Raw genomic sequence first — 24,816 nt, forward strand, 5'->3', positions numbered from 1 at the left:
GTAGTGGTTGAAATAATATTGCATTATTTGATCAGTTTATCCACATACCATAAACTACATATGCATTTAATGAATGTGATAACAACCTACTTATACGAATCATTAGATCGTGATATCTATATAAAAATTCCTGAAGAAGTAAAGATATATAAATCGTCCAATGAGTATTCATAGGGATTATACTCAGTCAAATTGTAAAGATATTTATATGGTTAAAAGCAATCTGGATGAATGTGGTACAATCGTCTTACATAGTATCTGGCCAAAAACGGATTCAAGAATTATGATATCTGCCCATGTGTTTTCATAAAGAAATCTGCATCTGGCTTCATTATAATTGCTGTGTACGTTAATGATTTAAATATCATTGGAACCCCTGAAGAGATTCCAATAATTATAAAAGTTCTAAAAGAAGAGTTTGAGATAAAAGATCTTAGAAAGACTAAATTTTATCTCGTCCTGCAGATCGAGCATACAAAAAATGGGATCTTTATTCATCAAACAACATACACAGAAAAGATTTTGAAGAGATTTTATATGGATAAATCACATCCCTTGAGTACCCCAATGATCGTAAGGTCTTTAGATGTGGAAAATGATCAATTCCATCCTAAAGAAAAAAATAAAGATATCCTTGGTCCTGAAGTACCATATCTTAATGTCATTGGGGCACTGATGAATCTTGCTAATAACACACGACTTGATATATCATTTTCTGTGATTTATTAGCAAGGTATAATACCTCTCCAACCAAAAGACATTGGAATGAAATCAAACAAATCTTTCGATATCTTCATGGGACGGTTGATATGGGATTGTTCTATCTATGTGGATCCAAGTCACAAATAGTTGGCTATGCAAATGCAGGATACTTGTTTCATCCACACAAAGGAAGATCTCAAACAGGATATTTATTCACATATGGTGATACAGCTATATCATAGAGGTCAATGAAACAGACGATAGCAGCAACATCTTCTAATCATGTTGAAATACTAGCGATACATGAAGCAAGTCGCGAGTGTTTTTAGCTCAGAAGTTTGATCCAATATATTCTATCATCATGTAGACTGATTGATCATAAGATAGCTCCAACTGTTATGTTTGAAGATAATGCAGCATGCACTGTGCAACTTAAAGGCAGATACATCAAAGGTGATAGAACAAAGCATATTTCTCTCAAATTCCTCTTTACTCATGATCTTCAAATCAAGAAACAATTGATGTGCAACAGATCCGCTCAAGCGATAATCTGGCAAATCTATTTACAAAGTCACTTCCAAAATCCTCATTTGAAAGATTGGTACATCAGATTGGGATGCGCCGATTCCAAGACATTAAATAATGTTGACAAGAGGGGGAGAATCTACTCTTTTTTCCTTGGTCAGGTTTTTGTCCCTAACGTATTTTTCTTGACAAAGTTTTTAACGAGACAGTCACATCTCAAAGGATATTGTGCACTTTTTCCTTTACTAAATTGAGTAAATTCTTTTTTTCATTGGTTTTTTTTAATTAAAATTTTGACGAGACATAATCTTAAATGGTCGTCCAAAGAGAAGTGTTGTGATAAGGGATGAGTTGAATGCCTATTAATACTTGGGCAGCTTAATTTCTCAATAAAAAAAGGTTTTAATAAAATTTAAAAAATTAAAGCCTATATATATATATATATATATATATATATATATATATATATAAAAGATTAAACCTCTGTTAATAATACATAGTAAAATAATAATAATAAATACTTTTTTCTTTCTCTTTATATTGCAATAACATATAAAATTTTTTTTTTGGTGAATTTTTTTAAATTACAATATACTAATAAATATATAAATTACTTATATTATAATAAAATAAGATAATTATATTAGTGAATATTAATACTCTACTCTTCTATTTAAATTTCTTTTATTTTGTATTATATCTTCCTTGTTTATTTATTTTGCAACAACAAAGTAATTTTTGGAAGTTAAGAAAGGGTTCAGTTTTCCTTTTCGACGCGACGGTTTGTCATTTAAGACGAGGAAGGTAGCGGCGGACGGGGAGTACAACAAACGCAGATAATGGCGGAGGATGGCGGAGCAGCAACAATAATTGGAAGGAATGAACACGAAGAAAGAGAAGACGAAAGAGAAATACCGAAAGAGAAGAAAGAGATGTCTCCATGGGAGCAGCACTCGGCGGTGATCAAGCTTCCCCGGTTCGACTACAACGCCCCCTCCTCTCTCCTTCATGGCTCCCATTCGGGCTTTCTTATCACTTGTACTATCAGTCAGTTACTTCCTTCTCCTCTTCTTTCTCCATTTTCCCACTGTTCAGTTAGCTCTCTTTTCTATATATATATATACCAATTTGGAATCATGTTTTACAGAACGGGAGAAAAGCGCTACCAAGGAAGCAATCTCTATACTCCACAAGGTTCCCCCTTTCTTTACCCTCTTCTCTTAACCGTTATTATTCTCATGTTTCAATGTTAAATGCTATTAATTAACAAAAGAAAATGCTACATGCACACAAAAAAGTCATTATTTGTGCAAATTTATACACGTTGATTCACATATTTTTCTAACTAAATAATTAGCTACTGGAATAATCAGCCATAGTAGAATAATCAAACTTTTTTTGAGTAGTATAATAAAAAAAATATTAGAGATGTTAAATACAGATTTCTATACGCAGTGGCGGATTGGTGACTGATGTAAACGTAGCATGATTGATTACCAAATAATGATTCTGTGTCATTAGAGAGATTGGAGTATATTAATGCACAAACAAGACCTTCTAACTTTTCATACAGTTTGCCAGGCCCTTCAGCAAGGGTTCTTATAACATTTTGAACGACCTTAAAGATGATAATGCTTCTAAGAAAACAAGGGTATGCACAGAAGATGATGCTGGGGAGTGTTTGGACAACAAGGTAAAGGAAACAGCCTCTGCCACTGCTCACTCTGGAGACGGTATTGGTGTATATAGTTGGACCTTTTTTTTGTCTTCCAGTTTTGGGAGGGAGAAGAAGATAGTGTTTTTGGTTTGTTGAACTGAAAATTCATGGCCTCAATGGTGGCAGGAATTTAAGCGGGAGCGGTAATAGAGCAGAGACAGACGCCGAAGGAGTTCCTGGTCTTTCCCTAGCTAAGCTTACAAGGAGTGGTTTGCTTCTCTTTACATATCCGGAGGACGCATTGCCGGACACTGTTGATATTGTGTCAAATATCATTCAAGCTTATGAATCTGGGAGTGTTAAATTGCCAGCGCAAGTAAATTTGCTTATGCTTTTAGTGTTAGTTCAAAATGTTGTGTTCATGGTTCTAGGAAGTAAATGGTGATGTGGATTTATGCCATTCCTTCCTGGCCATGGAAGAAAACGAAGACGTATTTCTTGAAGAAAAGCTGAGCCAAGATTTTTGTTCAAGAAAACACTGATTGACTTTTTGAACCTAAGTGGTTAAACAAGTGTGATAATTGGTTGACTATCCACTGATACATTTGTTCAGCCTTCAAGCCCTAACAACCATTGATGCAGTAACTTTAAGCTTTTGAAATGATTGATAAAAATGTGGAATTGCATATCTTGCTTCTAATTTTTGTTGAGTGGGCATATTAGTTTTGCGAACGGAGACTAGAAAAGTCTTTTAGTGAGTGATTTCAGTTCACATCTTTTCTGGCACTAATGGTGAGCATATTTTCTCTGCAGCTGGGTGCCATCGCATTTTCCCAGGCTACCTGTGGTTTAAATGAAAAAGAGCTTGAAGAAGTATTATCAATGCTAGTTAAAAAGTTTGTGGATGATAAACAGAACATACTTGACCGACCTGTAAAGGTGCAATACAATATTACCTTTCTGATGCAAATGAGCCTCACCTCATGATAAGTCCTGTACTCATCAATAAGTCTTGATATTTGTAGATGAATTAAAATCTTAAACCAATCTCGTACGATATAAGTTTTAGAGTTTAGACAATCAAAGTCCATGTTTAGCAGTATTGACTTTTATTCTGTAGTTTGCTGTTGGGTACAACCGAAGAGGAATTGAAGAGGAATTGAAGAGACGAAGTCTGTGAAAGAAAAATCATAGGATTCCAATGCATTCAGTTTGCTAGACCGCAATAAATGCTTTGGCATAGTGGCTTCTGCAGTCAATCGTGTGGTGGGAGATTCAGTAGTTGACCTCAGGACTCCAGAGGTAAACATGTTGTACGCCCCCAAACATAGTCTAGCTTGTGCTACTCACATTTGTGCATACTCTCAGTATTGACTCTATTGTTGCAGTTGTGTGTTCTTGTTGAAGTGCTCCCCATTTCCGGAGTGCCAAACGGGTCGATAGTGGTTGCTGTCTCTGTCCTCCCTAGGAACCTTGTTAGTACGAAGCCTCGGCTCTGCGTCAGGGCCTTGAATTCAAATACAAAGGAAGGGTGTATGGCTGAATGAGAAGTGCCGGTGATTCTTTCAGATGGCTTATGCTGGAATACATGGCATGTCCCTTATGACTCTTTGATACAACTAAAAGTAGCCCCTCTCAAACTCGGCTGAAGGTATGAGCAATAGCCTAACAAATTATACTGACTCTGTTAACAAGTAGAACCTGCTGTCAATTTCGCACCCATTTATAATGTGGCTATTATGTCAATTGAATGTGTTTTGTGAACAAAACTGAAACACAATGGAACCCTATTGTCTTGTGATACATGAGTGGGTTTATTTGTTGTGCTTCACCAATTTTAATATCTTATGGTATATTGATGAAACCAAAAATAGTTTGCATTTGATATAGAATTTTCTGATATGCATGATGTATAGTCAATTTAGTAGTCCAGGTGTAATTAAACCATGTTAGAAAGCTTATTTCTTACAAGCTGAGGTCCATAAATTTGACAATTAATGTGGTAATAAGCATGTTATGCAGTATATATTTGTTTATTTCTTTGTTTAATTGTCATAATCCATAAGTTAATTGTTACAGTTATGCTACACGCTCCAACTACTAAGTCTAACCAAGTTGGTCCAAACTAAAAAAAAATTAGTTTCATTAGTGAAAGCGTGAATACACGCTCCAACTACATAGAGCGTTCCCGCGCTCCTCCTCCTTTGCGTGTTTCCTCCTCATCGTCATTCTTTTATTGTTACTGTTGCCGCTGCGTTTTTTTTTCTTTTCCTCTTCCTCTTCCGAGTGATTTTGTAGCATTATGTGTTTCTTCTTCTTTTTTGTTTGATTTTTTCTTGTTTTTATTCTTATTAAGAGAGTAATACCAGAAGAATCATGAGAAGGTAAAACAAGAAGAAGATTAACAAGAAAAGAAGAAGATAATGATGGAGAAGAATGAGAAGGTGATATTTTGAGTTATGCAGAATATATTAGCTAAATTTAAAATTTACATGCTTGTGTTTTTGTGATTGATTGAATCTTGTTTGTGTGCTTGTTGTGAACTGAATTTGTTTTTGTATCATCGTCATTAAATAATTTCGGTGCATTCTGGATTTAGATCAGGTGCATTTGGTTTGTGTTTGTTTTGAACTGAGTTCGTTTGTGTGTCGTCATGATTAAGTAATTTCGGTGCATTCTGGATTTAAATAAGGTGCATTTGGTCTCATTGAATTGGATTTGATGTAATTAGTTCATGTAAGTTAATTGTAGTATTTCTGGTGTCATATAAGCCATATTGATGACTTTTTTGGATTTAAAATTTACATGCATGTATTTTTGTGGATGATTGAATCTAGTTTGTGTGTTTGTTTTAAGTTGAATTTGCTTGTGTGTCATTATTATTAAGTAATTTCGGTGCATTTTGGATTTAAATAAGTTGCACTTAGTCTTTTTTTTTTTTTAACTGAGTTTGTTTGTGTGTCGTCATCATTAAGTAATTTCGGTGCATTTTGAATTTAAATAAGGTGCGCTTGGTTTTATTGACTTGGATTTGGTTAATTAGTTCATGCAAGATAATTGTAGTACGTCTGGTGCCATTATTGATGATTTTTCTGGATTTAAAATTTACATGCATGTATTTTTGTGAATGATTGAATCTAGTTTATGTACTTATTTTGAACTGAGTTTGCTTGTATGTCGTCATTATTAAGTAATTTTGGTGCATTCTGGATTTAAATAAGGTGCACTTGGTATGTGCTTGTTTTGAACTGAGTTTGTTTGTGTGTCATCATCATTAATTTTAGTGCATTCTGAATTTGAACTGTTCTACATATAAAAAGAAGACGGCGATGATGACAATAACAATAACAATGATGATAATAGAGGAGGAGGAGGAAAAAGAAGGAGGATATCAAAGAAATTCATATGAGAAAAAGAAGAGGAGGAGATGGAAATGAAGGTGGTGGTGTGGTGGTAGTAACGACGACGATAATAAAAGAGAATGAGAAGGAAAAGGAGAAGAAGCTGGAAAACGATTATAACAACTTGGTTGAACTGGGTTAAGTATTTTACTTGATTGTAGAATTTTATTCTAATTGTTATGTATATCTACTGTTTTCATATGAAAACACGCAATATAAGCGACTTAATAATAATGTGAATCTGGTTTTGAAAAATGAGAGAAACAATAAACATTATGTTTTGTAACTTGTAAGTTACGACTATAGCATATTAGCATCATGGAATTTTGATGGATCAACTGTATTCTCTATTTTGTTGGAAACCACATAGATTTAACACCAGAAATAGCAGTCTCACAAGGGATTGTGTGAACAAGGAAGATCAGAGATGATTTCGTCAATAATGCAAAACCCAAAAAATTACCATGCATCAGAACACACAAGATTTCTCAATATTAAATAATATTATTATTAAGGACCAAAACTACATGGTCCAATTATTTTCGGCTCAATATCAAATCATATTCAGCAATAAACAAGCAAATCATATTCCTTCGGCTTAATCAGTGGCTCTAGGGATAATCTCAATCTTGTCACCAAGCTCAACCTGTTGCCACTCCATGGATCTATCACGTTCCATCACTCTACCATGGTTAAGAATGTGGCACCCATCCTTAACAGCAGGAGTAATATTCTTCTCTCCGAAATTCTGCAGATTTTCACTCAACTTGCGAAGCATATCTCTAGCAGTGACTCGAACATTAAACTTGAAGCTTGGAATATTCCTGGATGAAACCAGCACTGAGAAAGTCTCTGCTGCAGGATCGGTGGTGCTACTGCTACCACCTCGAACCTTAACCACCATTTTTGCATACACACTACCCGGCACCAATGCGAAGATCACATGAATGCGAGAGTGTTCAGCGATGCCATATGACTCCAAGACCTGATCATGTTCAAGGATCTGCGTGTTGAACAACAGATGTTGGTCTGAAATGGGAAGCGTAAGAAGCGTTTGCAGCCTCTCCTTGAATTTTAGGACCGTGCATTTGAGGTCAACTTCCAAGAACAATGGCGTTGGCTTCATTTTCGCCGAAGACACCAATGTGAAAACCGCGACAATGCAAGAAAGGAGAAGTTCGTAATTTATAGTGTAGGGTGAAAATCCTAACCTTTTTTCATGCAGAGTAGTTTCAAACGTATTTTGGTAACACCATAAATGTATAATCTCATTGTGGATTTGAATTTAATAGACTACATAAATGATGAATTGACTTGAAAAATGAGTAAATGATGAACGAGAATTGTAATTCATCTTTATAATTAGGGTTTTGCTAACCTGTGTTCTAAGGACAGCTGTTAAGATTATAAATTAAAAAAGTTTTTATTAAAAATATATAATTTTAAGTTTGCAATGCATTTGTTTTATATTTTTTTTAAAAAATTAAAAAATTTTCACTAATTGTAGTCTTATATGAGCTTTAAAAGCACATATTAGCTAAACTTTTTTATTATTATTTTAATACTTTAAATAAATAAAAATTTAAATATATGTAACAGCAACAATATAAACGTAGCAAGTATCCTAAATTCATTGAACGTATCCCCCATTCAATAATATAAAATTATAAATTCACAACAACAATATAGCACAGCAACAAAAACAACCATATACACTAATAATTAGAAAAAAAAAACAATGATCCACTATTAAACCTATATATTGCACTACCAACAAAAATGTCATTTGGGGAGGTGTACAAAAAAAAAAAGCATTTTGAACTGGCCAGATGATTTAAAATTGTTGATTTATCGATTTTGGTCAAAATCGACCGATTCCAATCAATTCTCATTGGTTTTTTTTCTTTTACGATCAGATACCTCAACTGAACCAATTTTGTGATTGGTTTGCCAATTTATTAGTCCGACCAAGTGGTTTGGTCTGATTCTGATAACTATGGTACAAAATATAGATAATGTTTTGGTAAGGAGTGTTTTTTAATGAAAAGCCAAAATTGTTCCTTTTGCAACTGAGCAAAAAAACAAAGACATCGTGCCCAATGTAAATCATAAAAAAGTTTGTTATAATTTTTACCGTCCACAAAAAATTTCCTACAAAATATAATGAATCATATGTGAAGACGTACTTTTGTAAAACTTTAAATGCATAATTTTGTTGGGGATTTGAATTTAATGAAAACATGAATGATGAATTGACTCCAAAAATTTGAGCAAATAATAATTGTGAATTGTAATTCATCTTTCTAATTATCATTAGAATACTTAATTAACAAAATTTTAATTATATATTATTCCTTTATTTAAAAGTTTAGAAAATAATTAAGAGATTAGATTAAAATTTTTGATAATTTTTCAGAAAAGGACAACGAACATTAAATGAGAATAAACATAAGAAAAAGACATTAAATGAGAGTCAACGTTAAATAGTGAAAAATATAAAATAAATTTTCATTAGACGACCAATATTTTTTAAAAAAATGTTATTTATACATCAAAATCAGCTATTAAAATCAGTTATCAATATATTTGTATATAAAGACATGTGATTTAATTTATTTTCAATGTGTATTTGTATTCTAACATGTATTTTATAGTGGTGGTTGACTTAGTGACTGATTTTGGTATACACGTTACATAGTCATACTTTTTTTGTGGATGTATAACCAACATTGGGTGAAAAATATGGGTAATGTTATAATGAGAGTAAAATAAGCTAGGATTCTCGATCATTTTTCGGGAAAAGATAACCAAGCATTAAATGAGCCAACATTAAATAGTAAAAAATAATATAAAATAGAAGTTTATTGGACGACCAACAAATCTTTAGCCAATATATAGCCAACATTGGGTGCAAAGCATAGTAGTTAGAACTGAATCAATAATCGAACCAATCATATTAATGGTTAATTGGTTAATTGGTTCAACTGGTTGAACAGATCTCACGTAAATAAAAAAATAAAATAGTCAGAAATAATATGGAACAACAACAATATCCTAAATTCACAGAACCTATCCCCTATCCAACAATATAAAATTATAAATTCACAACAACAATATAGCATAGCAACAAAAACAACCATATACACCAATAATAATAATAAAAAAAATCCACTATTAAGCATATATATTATACTACCAACAAAAAAGTCATTTGGGGAGGTGTACGAAAATAAAAGCATTTTGAACTGGCGAGATTATTTAAAATTGTCGGCTCACCGATTTTGACCAAAATTGAGCAATTTAAATCAATTCTCACTGGTTCTTTTTCTTTTACGTTCGGACTAGGGGCGGAGCCAGGTGGTGAGAAAGGGGGGCGATGGCCCCCCCTAATTTTAATTTTTTACATGTAAATTATATGTAAATTTCAATTTAGCCCCCCCTTAAAATTTTATTTTAGTCTTAGTTTATTGTATAAATATTTTTGGCCCCCCTCTAATATTTTATCTAGCTCCGCCCCTGGTTCGGACACCGTAACTGAACCGATTTTGTAGTTCGTTTGTTAGTTTTTTAGGCCGACCAAGCAGTTCAGTCCGATTCTGACAACTATGATATGAAGTATGGATAATGTTATGGTAAGTAGTGTTTTTTACTGAAAAGCCAAAATTGTTCCTTTTACAACAAAGCAAAAAAATAAAGACATCATGTCCAATGTAAACCATAAAAAAATTTGTTATAATTTTTACTGTTCAAAAAATTTCTTGCAAAATATAACGAATCATGTGTGAAGATGTAGTTTTGTAAAACTTTAAATGCATAATTTTATTGGGGATTTGAATTTAATAAAATCATGAATGATGAACTGACTACAAAAAATTGAGTAAATAATCATTGGGAATTGTAATTCATCTTTCTAATTATCGTTGGAATACTTAATTAATAAAACTTTAAATATATTTTTTTCTTTATTTCAAAGTTTAGAAAATAATTAAGAGATTAAATTAAGATTTTTTTATCATTTTTCAGAAAAAGAGAACCGAGCATTAAATGAGAATAAACATAAGAAAAAGACATTCAATGAGAGTCAACGCTAAATAATGAAAAATATAAAATAAAATTTTCTTAGACAACCAATATTTTTTTTAAAAATGCTACTTATACGTTAAAATTCGCCATTAAAATCAATGACCAATGTATTTGGGTATAAATACATATGTGGTTTAATTTATTTTCAATCTATATTTGTATTCTAACATGTATTTTATACTTGTGGCTGACTTAGTAACTGATTTTGGTGTACACATTACATAGTCATACTTTTTTAGTGGATGTATAACCAACATTGGGGAAAAATAATATGAGAGGAAAATAAGCCAGGATTCTCGATCATTTTTCAGGAAAAGATAACCAAACATTAAATGAGCCAATGTTAAACAGTGAAAAATAATATAAAATAGAAGTTTATACGATGATCAACAAATCTTTATCCAATATATAGCCAACATTGGGTGCAAAGCATAGTTTTTAGAACTAAATTGGTAATCAAACCAGTCAAACTATTGGTTAATTGGTTCAACTGGTGAGTCATTGGTTGAACCGATCTCACGTAAAAAAAAAGTCAGAAATAATATGGAAAGCAACAATATAAAAGTAGTAGGTATCCTAAATTCAAAGAACCTACCCCTATCCAACAATATAAAATTATAAATTCACAACAATAATATACCACAACAACAGAAGCAACCATAAACACCAATAATAATAATAAAAAAACAACGATCCACTATTAAACATATATATTACAGTACCAACAAAAACGTCATTTGTGGAGATGTACAAAAAAAAACGCAGTTTGAACTGGCCAGTTTATTTAAAATCGTCGGTTCACTGATTTTGGCCAAAATCAACCGATTCGAATCAATTCTCACTGGTTCTTTTTCTTTTACGTTCAGACACCTCAACTGAACCGATTTTGTGATTAGTTTGTCAATTTTTTTGTCCGACCTAGCATTTCGGTTCGATTCTGACAACTATGGTACGAAGTATGGATAATGTTATGGTAAGGAGTGTTTTTTAATGAAAAGCCAAAATTGTTCCTTTTACAACAGAGCAAAAAAAAAAACAAAGACATCATGTCCAATGTAAACCATAAAAAAATTGTTATAATTTTTACTGTTCAAAAAAATTTTCTTGGAAAATATAATGAATCATGTGTGAAGACTTATTTTTGTAAAACATTAAATGCATAATTTTATTGGGAATTTGAATTTAATAAAAACATGAATGATGAATTGACTCCAAAAAATTGAGCAAATAATAATTGAGAATTGTAATTCATATTTCTAATTATCATTAGAATACTTAATTAACAAAATTATATATATATTATTTCTTTATTTAAAAGTTTAGAAAATAATTAAGAGATTAAATTAAGATTTTTTATCATTTTTCAAAAAAAAAATTAATCAAACATTAAATGAGAATAAACAGAATAAAAAGACATTAAATGAGAGTCAACATTAAATAATGAAAAATATAAAATAAAATTTTATTAGACGACCAATATTTTTTTAAAATTGTTATTTATACATCAAAATCAACCACTAAAATTAGTCACCAATATATTTGTGTACAAATACATATATGATTTAATTCTTTTTTCAATATTTATTTGTAATCTAACATGTATTTTATAGTGGTGGCTGACTAAGTGACTGATTTTGGTGTACACGTTACATAATCATACTTTTTTAGTGGACATATAACCAACATTGGGTGAAAAATATGGGTAATGTTATAATGAGAGGAAAATAAGCCAGGATTCTCGATCATTTTTCAGGAAAAGATAACCACGCATTAAATGAGCCAATGTAAAACAATGAAAAATAATATAAAATAGAAGTTTATATGATGACCAACAAATCTTTAGCCAGTATATAGCCAACAATGGGTGCAAAGCATAGTAGTTAGAACTGAATCGGTAATCAAACGAGTCATACTATTGGTTAATTGGTTAATGGATTCAACTGGTGAGTCATTGGTTGAACCGATTTCAAGTAAATAAAAAATATAAAATAGTCAGAAATAATATGGAACAGCAATAATATAAAAGTAGCAGGTATCCTAAATTCTCGGAACCTATCCCCCATCCAACAATATAAAATTACAAATTTACAACAACAATATAGCACAGTAACAAAAACAAACCATATACACCAATAATCAAACAAAAAAAAACAACGATCCACTATTTAACATATATATTACACTACCAACAAAAACGTCATTTGTGTAGGTGTACAACAAAAATGCATTTTGAACGGGCCAGATTATTTAAAATTGTCGGTTCACTGATTGGCCAAAATCGACAGGTGAGAATTGACCAATTCGAATCAATTCTCACCGGTTCTTTTTCTTTAAAGTTCGGACACCTCAACTGAACCGATTTTGTGATTGGTTTGTCAGTTTTTTAGTCAGACAAAGTGGTTCGGTCCGACTCTGACATCTATGGTACGAAGTATGGATACTGTTATGGTAAGGAGTGTTTTTTAATGAAAAGCCAAAATTGTTTCTTTTACAACAGAGCAAAAAAACAAAGACATCATGTCTAATGTAAACCATAAAAAAGTTTGTTATAATTTCTACTGTTCGCAAAAAATTTCTTGCAAAATATAATGAATCATGTGTGAAGCCGTACTTTTGTAAAACTTTAAATTCATAATTTTATTGGGTATTTGAAATAAATGAAAACATGAATGATGAATTGACTCCAAAAATTTGAGCAAAAAATTATTGTGAATTGTAATTCATTTTTCTAATTATCATTAGAATACTTAATTAACAAATTTTAAATATATATTATTCCTTTATTTAAAAGTTTAGAAAATAATTAAGAGATTAAATTAAGATTTTTGATAATCTTTTAGAAAAATATAACGAGCATTAAATGAGAATAAACATAAGAAAAAGACATTAAATGAGAGTCAACGTTAAATAGTGAAAAATATAAAATAAAATTTTACTAGACGACGAATATTTTTTTAAAAAATGCTACTTGTACATCAAAATTAGCTATTAAAATTAGTCACTAATGTATTTGTGTATAAATACATATGTGGTTTAATTTATTTTCAATTTGTATTTATATTCTAACATGTATTTTATACTAATAGCTAATTTAATAACTAATTTTAGTATACACATTTCATTGTCGTACGTTTTTAGTGGATGTATAACCAATCTTGGATGCAAAATTTGGGTAATGTTATAATGAGGAGTGTTTTTTTATATAGAGTGAAAATTATTCTTTTTACACTAAAATAAAAAGAAAAAGACATTATGTTCAATGTAAATTATAAAAAATTTTGTTACAAACTTCACTCTTCTCCAAACAAAAATTTCAAAACAGAATGATCCATATATGTGAAGACGTATTTTGTTCAATAGATGTTGGCCCCTCATTTCATTTATGCCAAAGACATTAGTGTGAAAAGATGCAACCATGTAACCAAGTTAGCCCAAACTCAAATAGAGTCACGCGCATTAATGACGAATGAAAACACGCACTTTATCTTTTTCTTCTTCTCCCCTGCGCTTCTTCTTCAACCTAAAAAAATTTGTCATTCTCCTCTGTTCGCGTTTTTCTTCTGTGCTCGCATTCTTTATTATTGATCTGCAATGAATTCAACGTAATAAGCTCTGTCGTTCTTCTTCTTCTTTGTTTTATTCTTCGATCTACACTTCTGAATGGAAACATTGAATAATTCAACTTCAAATCAGTTGAATGAGGTTATTACGTTGAGACAGCTAGGGAATGATTGCTGCATACTATCACAATAATCTTAAACACTGAACAAAGTAAAAGGAGGCCACCGAACCGAATAACATTCATCTGGTGAATCAAAATCACAAAGGCCACCGAACCCAACAATGTTCATGTGTTGAATAAATGGTAATCAACTTTCAATCAACAATGAAATAAGGGTTTCAAAATATGGTACTCTCCTAAATTATAAACACACTACAACAAATGCAGATAATAGCAGTAGTTATAAATTGTCGCAAAACAAAACCGATCTCTAGTAGTTCTCCAACGGGCATCTTTTAGCGTGCGGGGATTAATTATTGCGGCAGTTTTTAAAAACCGCTGATATAACCACCGTTGTTCAGATATTTCGCGTTGGATTGTATAGCAGTGGTTATAAACCGACACATTATGTCCAAACAGGATTTTCTTGTTGTTTTGCGACAAACACAAACTGCCGCTATTTGGTGCTGCTAATTTTTTTTAATTATTTTTAGCGATTACGAACCACCGCTATATGAAAAACCTCACAATTTTTTGTGTTTATTTTCGTCAGTTACAAACTGCCGCTATTTGTTGTTGCTAATTTTTTAAATTAAAATATATTAATTTGTTTTTCTTTAAATATTCTAGGTATATCCTTTGTGTTTTTTGGAATTTATTTTTTAATATTAAAAATCCTATTAATTTTTCTCTAAAAATCTAAAGTGAGGACAAAAACTCATAAAAATATAATTGTCAAATAAACTAATATATTTATATTAATATCAATAAAATATATCTTGTAAATCCCGCTAAAATTAGTAAATAATTAGTCAATAAATTTAATTTTAATAAGAAAAGTTAGAAATGAAAATCTTATATTAAAATAGAATAGAGCCCTTTAAAACGAGAATTTTGACACTAATTTCAAAGAATTTGGTCCAAGATTGGACCGAACAGACCGAATCAGTCGAACCGAACCCAAAATGGGCCCAAGGCCCAACAAGTCAGCCCAAGTGGCTTAATGACATGCCATTCTTCTTCCCCATTCAGCCAAGAACGCTGAAACACAACACAAGGGGGAAGGAGAACACAACACAAGGGGAAGGAGAACACAACAAAGCCCAAAACCCTTTAGCAAAATTCAAAACACTATATCTCCTTCATCCGAGTTCCGATCGTTGCACCGTTTGCGGCTACGCGTTCAGCGCGTCGAGCTCTAAGATTTCACCGGAACAATTTCTCTTATAAGTCACTCTAACACTCCAGCCCCTCTACCCCCTTAATTTTCAAAAATTAGTGAGAATCCATGTTGAGAATTTGTGATTTTGGTTCTCTAGGTTTAAGTTTAGCTTGAGGAACTTGTGGGTCTTTGTTCAATCAAGACATAGACAAGGTGAAGAATCTCAAATTCTATAATTTCTTAGCATATGTGAGTTGGGTATTGAATTTGGGTATGTATGTAATGTATATATGTATTAGGTGTATATATGTATATGTTAGAGCTTGGATTGTAAGCCTTGGAACTTGGTGGAGGCTAAGTGCTTTTAATTGGGTGATTTTGGACCTTGGAGCTATGTTTTGGCTTAGTGGGTTGCCTTGATTAATACGTAAAAAGCGGCCGAGGTATGGTTTAGATTTTACGTATATAATATATAATGTCGTGATAAAAATTTAGGCTAGAGAACCATAGGATAAGCTGGAATGATCATGTGTATTGAATGTTTAGTGATAATTATATGGTTTGAGTATGTGTGGTGTTCCTTTGGTTTTGTTGGTATTGGAATGATGAATGATGATGTGATGATGTTTAAAGAACTTGTGATTATGGCATTATGTAAATATGGGTTGGTTTGTTGATGTTTGATGATAAACTTGTGAAGTTTAGGTTGAAGTGAGATGTTATTGAATTGAGAAATGGTAAGATTATAGAGATTATTGTGATATTGTCAAAAGTGTGTTATATTAATGATTATAGGTATGATGAGTTGGGTTGGAAAGAGTTTTAAAAAGAAAGTGAGGTTTTTGAGGTCTTTTGTGAAATTTGGTTTTTGGCCGAATTTTGGCGACCCATAACTTGGCTTCCGAACCCTCAAATGGTTTCAAAATTTTGTATAAAAATTGGGTCTGTGAAGTTTACGTTGTTTGAAGAACGAATGAAAAATGATTTAAAAGGAAAAAGTTATGTGCGTTGGAAGTTTAGGATTTAAAATGGCAAATCTGCAGATTTCAAACTTGGTAAAATTTTTGGAAAAACGTATGCCCACGCGTACGCGTGACATGAGACTTTGCGTACGCATAACCCTCATTTGCGGATGGTAGCTACTGCCTCTTGCGCATGCGTGCGCGAATGAGCCTATGCGTACGCGTAATGGACTAAAATTTGCATGCTCATGCGTACGCATGGCCGATGCGTGCGCGTGACTTGAGGTTTTTGCGTACGCAAGATCCTCATGCGCGACCATGCGCTACTGCCTGGCACTAATGCGTACGTGTAATTAGGGGATGCGTACGCGTCTTGGCCTAAACGCATACCCACGCGTACGTGCGGTCCTGTTTTCTGCAAAACAAGATTTTCAGTTTTTAAATCGAATTTTAAACTTCTAAACCTCTATTTTCATTCTTTTAGCCTCAAATCATAGTATGAGGTCTAGTATTAGGATGGAGATAGGAAATTCAGATAACTTGGAGGTGAAGTAAAGTAGGAAAAGTGGTATTATGATATTATGGCATTTATGATATGATTTTGCAAAGATTACTATGATTATGAATATTATTGTGGCATTATATACTCAATTGATCTGAGATACGAGTTTTCCTGGGTAAAGTACATTGGCTTGCCACCACGTGTTTCAGGTCGACACTCGATAATCTGTTGACCCTATGACGTAAGATGTAACCGTGCACTCTAAATTCCCAGAAAGGTTAACCCCCATTGAACAATTTTATATATATAATTGAGAAAAAACTATGAATAGACTCTTGAGGATGCGCGTCGGGGGACAATCCATGGTTTAGCAAACCGGACTTGTCGGATTGGCTTGATAACTGACAGATGAGCCTCATCATCCATAGGACAGGCATACATCATGTGCATTCTGTTTGTTTTGTCTGTTATGCATTACTTGAGATTGCTTAACTGAATATATATATTATGCTAATTGTTATACTTGTTATTTGCACTACCTGCCTTCTACTTGTGCTTGAACTTGTCTGTTTGTTTGTCTGTGAAATATCATTAGAGATGGAAGAACGAAGGAAAGGTGGACAGGTTTAGTGTTAAAGATAGGTTTAAGTTGAGTTTGGAACTCCTTAGAACCCCTACCCCACTTTTTATGGTATCTGTTTGATAAATTAAGTTTTATAATCTGAGTGTCGGCGTTCAAGGATTGCCTCTTGCATTCCCCGGACCTTATATATTATTTGCAGGTCGAGAGGTTCCTCGCTAGGCGTCTGGACTTCTAAAGTGGAGTAGTCTCTGGGTTTATTTTGATGTACAACTTTATATATATGTACTTAGCTTTCTCTCAAAGAAACTTGTTTATTTTGTCCCTCCTAGAAGGTTGAGGAGAGTTAAGTTTTCAGTTATGTATTTTGCGTTTTCGGGATATGTATATATATGTAAATATTCTTCGGCCAGCCTTAGCTTCGCAAGCTAAGTTAGGAGCTTGTTATTTTGTACTTTTGACCCTCAGATTTGGATCCTCTAAAGTTTGAATTTCACTTTAGAGAGTAAAGTGTGATCTCTCACCATTGATTTCATAGGTGGGATCAAGAATAAATATGAAAGAGAAACTATTCAAGGATAGAAGATTATACTTTACTCTCTAAAGTAAAATTCAAACTTTAGAGGATCCAAATCCTTTGACCCTCCATTCCCACTTTCTACTTAGTTACACCTATGATCTCTAGGTTTCTTAGCACGCAAGTAATCTCGTTTTCTGAACGATGCGCTTTTTATTTTGCGATTTTGTTTTATCTGTTTTCCAAGGCTCCTCGTATATTATTCTATTTCAGATACTATTATGTATATATTTTGTTTTGGAGGTCATAATACCACACCACCTCTGTTTTACGGCTTAAGCGTAAAGGTTTGTGTAGTAGGTTGTTACATATCTCTAATTAATAAAGTTGCATAGTCAACTTAAAAAATATATATTTCAAATAAAATAACATCAAATCTTAATATCTATTTTTCACTCTGTGCTTCCTAAAAATTCATCCTTTAGGCTGCGTTTGGTTAGAAACATAGATACGATGATACACGTTTACTGTTTGTTTCATAAAATACAACTTTGATGGACACGCTGACACACAAAATACATGTATTTAGTATCTCTCCTAAAAAATGAGATACAATCTAAGAGACACAAATATTTATACTTTTACCCTCAATTATTTTTTTAAATATGAAATTTATCTTAATCCTAACGCCTCTTTTATCCTTTGGTGTTCCTTCTTTCTCTTTCTTCCCACCTCCTTTGTCCCTCTCTCTCTCTCTAACATTGTCCCCCGGCTCTCTTTCCATCGCCGACGCTAGTGCCACCATTGCATCCTCCTCAGTCCTCTCTTCGTCCTCTTCTTTTCCATTTTTTGTTTCGCCCGTTCTCCCTCCATCAATGCCAATGACGTTGCCGCCAGCTTTGTCTTCATTCGCCACCTCTGACTTGCAACAATGTCAATGATGTACTCCACCTTATAGATCTGCTCTTCTTTTTTCTTTGTTCATCATTTTCCGTTTTTATTTTTAATATTTTTCCTTTCATAAATGTTATATATATATATGTGTTTGTATGTGTGCACGCGCGCAAAAAAGTCTTATTTATGTATAATATACATGTCTTATTATTTTTGTCTTTGTGTCTCTATCTCAATTTTTTAGAGACAGAAATGAAACGTAGTCTTAGTGTACACTTCACTGCCTTCACATCATTCCCTTCCCAAATCTCCTTACCTTAGATGATGATTTTTTTTATATTCATTCTTGAAGGTACTTTGACAAAATGATAATTGCATAGTAAGCAATCAAGACAAGCACTAAATGAAAAGGCTGAAATTAAACCTAACCTACCAACTTCAATTGTTAATATCCAAATAGGGGACAAATCCAATGAGACACGATATAGCATACTAAAAATTCAAAGGCACCAAGCTAGCTAGCACTACTAGCTAGTAAGAACAACATGCAGTTCTCTATACTCTATACTCTATAGATCAACCACCCTTTAAATTTATTATAAAGGTCAACCACCCTTTAATTTTCTTTTCTTCAAAGGCTGCGTAGTTCAATTTTGAATCTGACAACCCAGTAGTGAACCCAAGTTAGCAAGAACCACTATTAATGGAATTTGTGGCTGCCTTTGCTTTTTGGTCCGAAATGCAAACGTTAGTAACGTACAGCAGTACCACATACACAGTATAAATGAATGTTACAAGACCACACTATAATACAATACATTAATACCAACAATATAAAAAAAATAGCGACACTATACATTGTAATAAGCACTGGTTAATTCATGCGTCAAGAATGTGATATCTTCGTACGCTATTCATAAAGGAAATTGAAAAGAGGACTTGTGTACAATAATATTTTTAGCTTTTTTTTTAATTATATATAATAATTACCACGACTAATACTATATTATTATTATTATTATTATTATTATTATTATTATTATAGTTTTCCATAATATTTCTTAATTCGGCAGGCCAATGACTAATTTATCGTAAATTTGAGCTTCATTTAAGAATTTATTGCTGGCCAATAAATTGTTACATGCACAAGACATTATTCGAACTTTCAACAGGACTAATGAGAATCTGAAAGTCCGAAACATAAAAAGGGCTCAAACCTCTTGGATTGAATCCAAAAGCTAATCCAAGTTAATTGCTTAAGGCATGGCAGATTCGTCTCACAAAATAAATAAAAAAAAAAACATCCGAGGTAACGATTCAATTCAAAATCGTTACTCATAGGCAACCAAATAGATTCCTAAGAAAACCTGGTCCGCTTCAACAAGTTGAAACAATTATTTAAGAGTTGCATACTTAATTACAAAAGTAATATTATTTCTCGAATAAAATAAGATTTTTCTACTCTAAAATACACAAGTTCAGACATTGAACTAACTAATTTGAATATTGGAGTCCTCTTATTTATCTTATCTTATAATGCACGAACACGGGACACACGAATTTAAAATTCTTATAAAACACAGAAACACGGCATATATAAAATATAAAATAGTTTTTAGATAAATTGTAATAATATTTTGATATTTTACTGATATTAAAATATAACTTAATTTTTAATGTCTTTTTTTATGATATAAATTATTTAAAATATTTTTTGTTTTGATACTTAATAATATATATTATTTTTAAATTCATTTTAAAAATATATGTTAAGAATAAAATTGAACACGTTAACACATAATATTAGAATTAATAGTTAGTATTAGAATGATATTTACCAAGCTATGCCAGGTGTACAAATGATGGATTAGTTAAGCTACTACTTGTATTGCTGTACATATATATATACCAACACCAACTCAATGAGAATGAGGTCTTTCATTTTTTTTTTCAAAATTAAGTTCAATATGGTATCAGATGGAATAAAATTTCACTAACCTTCCTTTCGCAACGCCACATTCTACGATCCCTTCCCTTCCGCAACGCCGCGTTTCTTTCCCCAATTTTTCTTGAGAAAACCTCTTCTCAATTTTCAATTTCCGATTCCCAATTTCACAAACCTCTTTCTCCTTTTGTTTCCAATTCCCGGTTCGTTTCCCAATTTTCTGTTCAAGATCCATGGATGTTCCTCGATCGATGGAAGCCCCTCAATTGGTGAGATTCTCTGTTCAAGATCCTTACGCACTACAACCTGGTGATCATTCTGGTTTGGTGTTGACCTCTCAACCATTACAAGAAGATAACTATGCATCTTGGAGTCGGTCAATTCGCCTAGCGTTAAGTGGAAAGAGAAAATTAGGATTCATAGATGGATCCATCACTAAACCAGATTCAACAATCGACCCTGTGCTTGCAGAATCGTGGCAATGCACGAATGATATGGTTACAACTTGGCTTCTAAACTCTATTTCAAAGGATATTGCTGCTAGTGTGATCTATGCTGGTTCTGCAGCTTTGTTATGGCAAGACCTAGAAACAAGATTCTCTCAAAGCAACGGTCCAAGAATTTTTGAGCTGAAAAAGGCTTTAGTTACCCTAACTCAAGGTAATCTCTCTGTTTCTCAGTACTTTACCAAATTAAAAACAATTTGGGAAGAACTCAACACATTTTGGCCGCTTGCAATGTGCACATGTGGAGGAGCAAAAGCTTTCCAATCTCATCTTGATCAAGAACACGTCTTATTCTTTCTAATGGGCTTGAATGATTCCTTCTCCAACATAAGAGGTCAAATTCTGTTATCGGACCCCCTTCCACCTATCTTGAAGATTTTCTCTTTGGTTCTTCAAGAAGAGCGACAACGCGCTATTGGCATGGCAAATTCTATTGTGATACCTCAACAAGTCGCTTTTGCCGTGAAGCCCGCTCCTGCAGCACACCGAAGCCAGCCAGCGAATCAATACAGAGGAAAAGGAAAGCGAGACCGCCCGCTCTGCACCCACTGTGGTCTACTTGGTCACACACAAGATAAATGCTATAAGCTCCATGGATATCCACCAGGGTACAGTCAGAACAAGCAAAGGAATCAGGTGAATCATGTTGCTGAAACAATATCTGAGTAAGAGAAGGAGCATATAGCTGACAAAGACTCTGGGTTTTCTCTCACAGCATCCCAGTACCAACAACTCATGAGTCTATTACAATCTCAACCAACTCTTTCCAGTAATGACAATCCTGAGATATGTGCAGGTGAAATTTTCTCAACTAGTTACTTGGATCCAAATCTTTTAACACATTCATGGATAATTGACTCAGGTGCTACCACCCATATAACCAATGTCTATGCCTTACTTAATAATCCAAAACCATTGTCAAACCATTATGTCTCATTACCTGACCATACTAGAATACGTGCTGTTGCCATGGGTACCATTCACATAAATAAGTATTTGGTTCTTCATAATGTCATTTATATTCCTTCTTTTCGAGTCAATCTCATATCAGTCAGTAGTTTAATAAAATTTTCTAAGTATAGTGTCAACTTCTCTGATCTTTCTTTCACAATACAGGACCAAATTTCCAAGAGGGTGATTGGCAAAGGTGATGAGTGTGGAGGTCTGTTCTTGTTGGAATATCCTCACCATCAACTCTTCAATTCTGTTAAACACTCTAATTCCTTAGTTTGTCATGTAGATAGTTATACTTGACATGCAAGATTAGGTCATGTGTCAGAAAATGTGTTTGTAAAATTGAGTCAGTTTCTTTCAAATAATCCCTTGAAATTTGATCACTCAAGATGTGAGGTATGTCCCTTAGCAAAATTTAAGCGTTTGTCTTTTCATGCAAGTAACAACTTGTGTCAATCTCCATTTGATTTGATCCATTGTGACATTTGGGGGCCATATCAAACTCCTACATATAATAAAATGAGATATTTTCTTACAATTGTTGATGATTATTCACAGTTCACTTGGACTTACTTACTGAAGCATAAATCTGATGCAACAAATTCTTTGATCAATTTCACTTCTCTGGTTGAGACACAATTTAAAGCACAGGTGAAACAGATCCGTTCAGACAATGCTAAGGAGTTAGCTCTCACTGATTTCCTGCAATCCAAAGGAATACTCCACCAATTCTCCTGTGTTGAAAGACCTGAGCAGAACTCTGTTGTGGAGCGCAAGCATCAACATTTGTTAAATGTAGCCCGCGCCCTATTTTTCCAGTCCAAGGTACCAATTCAATTTTGGGGAGAGTGCATTCTCACAGCCACATTCCTCATCAACAGATTGCCCAGCCCTATTATTAATTTTCAAACTCCATATGAAAGAATTTTCCAAAAGCAGCCGGATTACCAAGCTTTGAGAGTGTTTGGCTGTCTCTGCCATGCATCCACCCTATTATCTCAGCGAAACAAATTTTCTCCAAGAGCTATCAAAGCTATTTTTCTGGGCTACCCAGTTGGCTATAAAGGGTACAAGCTGTATGATATAGAGAAGAAGAAGATTTTTATTTCTAGAGATGTAAGTTTCTCAAAAAATATATTCCCATTCCACTCCATCAATACTTTAGACCATTCCCTCATCCAAGAATTTCCTGACATAGTGTTACCCTCACCCATCCCTGACCCACACATACCTGCACTCACTGACCCTACCCTAACACATATCAATACCGAACCGATTCTAACAGAAACTACTGAAACAACAAATTTTGACAATGTCCCAACCTCCACAAACACTCACCTTTTTGAAAACCAAACAACAACTACTACTAGAAGATCACAAAGACAAAGCAAACCTCCTAGCTACCTTATTGACTACCAATGCAACCAGGCCAACTCTATTTGTAACTTTGACACTGAGAAACACTTAACTCCATCATATGCTGCCTTTATTGGAAATGTCCAAGCCATTCCAGAACCAGCCTACTTCCATCAGGCAATAAAATTTTCAGAGTGGAGAAAAGCAATGGATGAAGAGCTGAAAGCTATGGAAGATAATAACACTTGGACCCTGACTCAACTACCTCCAAACAAGCACACCACTGGATGTAGGTGGGTGTACAAAATCAAATGCAAGGCTGACGGTACTGTGGATAGGTATAAAGCGAGATTAGTTGCAAAAGGGTACACACAACAAGCTGGAGTGGATTTTCGTGATACTTTCTCCCCAGTGGCTAAGCTTGCCACTGTTCGGGTTCTCCTATCCTTAGCAGCTATCAAAGGATGGTCTTTGTGGCAAATGGATGTAAATAATGCCTTCTTAAATAGAGACCTCTTCGAAGAGGTGTACATGGAGCTGCCATTAGGACACAAGGACAGAAATAAAGGACTTGTTTGCAAGCTAAATCATTTTATATATGGGCTACGTCAAGCTTCGCGACAGTGGTTTTTCAAGTTCTCAACTGCCTTGTTGAAGAACAACTTCAAACAGTCAAGAAATGATTACTCTCTCTTTTCTTATGGGTCTGGTACAGATGTGGTTTATCTACTGGTATATGTAGACGACATTATCCTAACAAGTGCCTCTTCCACTATGCTGTCAAACGTTCAGAAATTGCTTCAATCCATCTTTAAACTCAAGATTCTTGGAGATCTGAAATACTTTCTTGGTCTAGAAATTGCTAAATCCACTGATGGCATCCATCTATGTCAGCGAAAATACACCCTCAACCTACTGCAAGACACTAATTTCACAACTTGTAAGCCAACTGCGCTACCAATGGAACCCAACCTGAAGCTGAGCTCAACAGATGGCACCCCTTTGAGTGATCCATCCTTATATCGAAGACTGGTGGGCAGGCTAATGTACTTAACAATATCCAGACCTGAAATCACTTATGTAGTTAACACCTTGAGTCAATTCATGAAAAGTCCAAGCTCGTCCCACATGGATGCTCTCCACCACATCCTTCGGTACTTGAAGGGAAGTCCAGGACAAAGTTTGTTTTTTCCAGCCAACTCTGACATACGGCTCATGGCATATGCTGATTCACATTGGGCAGGCTGTCCAGACACCAGACGCAGTGTCACAGGCTACTGCACTTTCATTGGCAACTCTTTAATATCCTGGAAATCAAGCAAACAGACTACAATATCAAGATCCTCAGC

General features: G+C 33.6%; 1 protein-coding gene and 1 pseudogene across 1 annotated transcript; one reads left to right on the forward strand and one right to left on the reverse strand.

Moving 5' to 3' along the window:
• The first annotated feature begins 1,984 nt into the window (after positions 1 to 1,984).
• Positions 1,985 to 6,539, forward strand: LOC130948346 (uncharacterized; annotated as a pseudogene).
• Positions 6,540 to 6,883: 344 nt separating this feature from the next.
• LOC130950283 (uncharacterized) lies at positions 6,884 to 7,411 on the reverse strand. Its single transcript, XM_057878796.1, has one exon. It carries the CDS (start codon positions 7,409 to 7,411, stop codon positions 6,884 to 6,886), a length of 528 nt encoding a protein of 175 aa, XP_057734779.1.
• Between the last annotated feature and the right edge of the window lie 17,405 nt (positions 7,412 to 24,816).

This window comes from Arachis stenosperma, chromosome 9 (assembly GCF_014773155.1).
Source record: "Arachis stenosperma cultivar V10309 chromosome 9, arast.V10309.gnm1.PFL2, whole genome shotgun sequence".
Classification (NCBI taxonomy): Eukaryota; Viridiplantae; Streptophyta; class Magnoliopsida; order Fabales; family Fabaceae; genus Arachis; species Arachis stenosperma.

What these genes read in the sequence shown, in the direction of transcription:
- LOC130950283 (XM_057878796.1), bottom strand. Translation starts at nt 7,411, where the DNA reads ATGAAGCCAACGCCATTGTTCTTGGAAGTTGACCTCAAATGCACGGTC.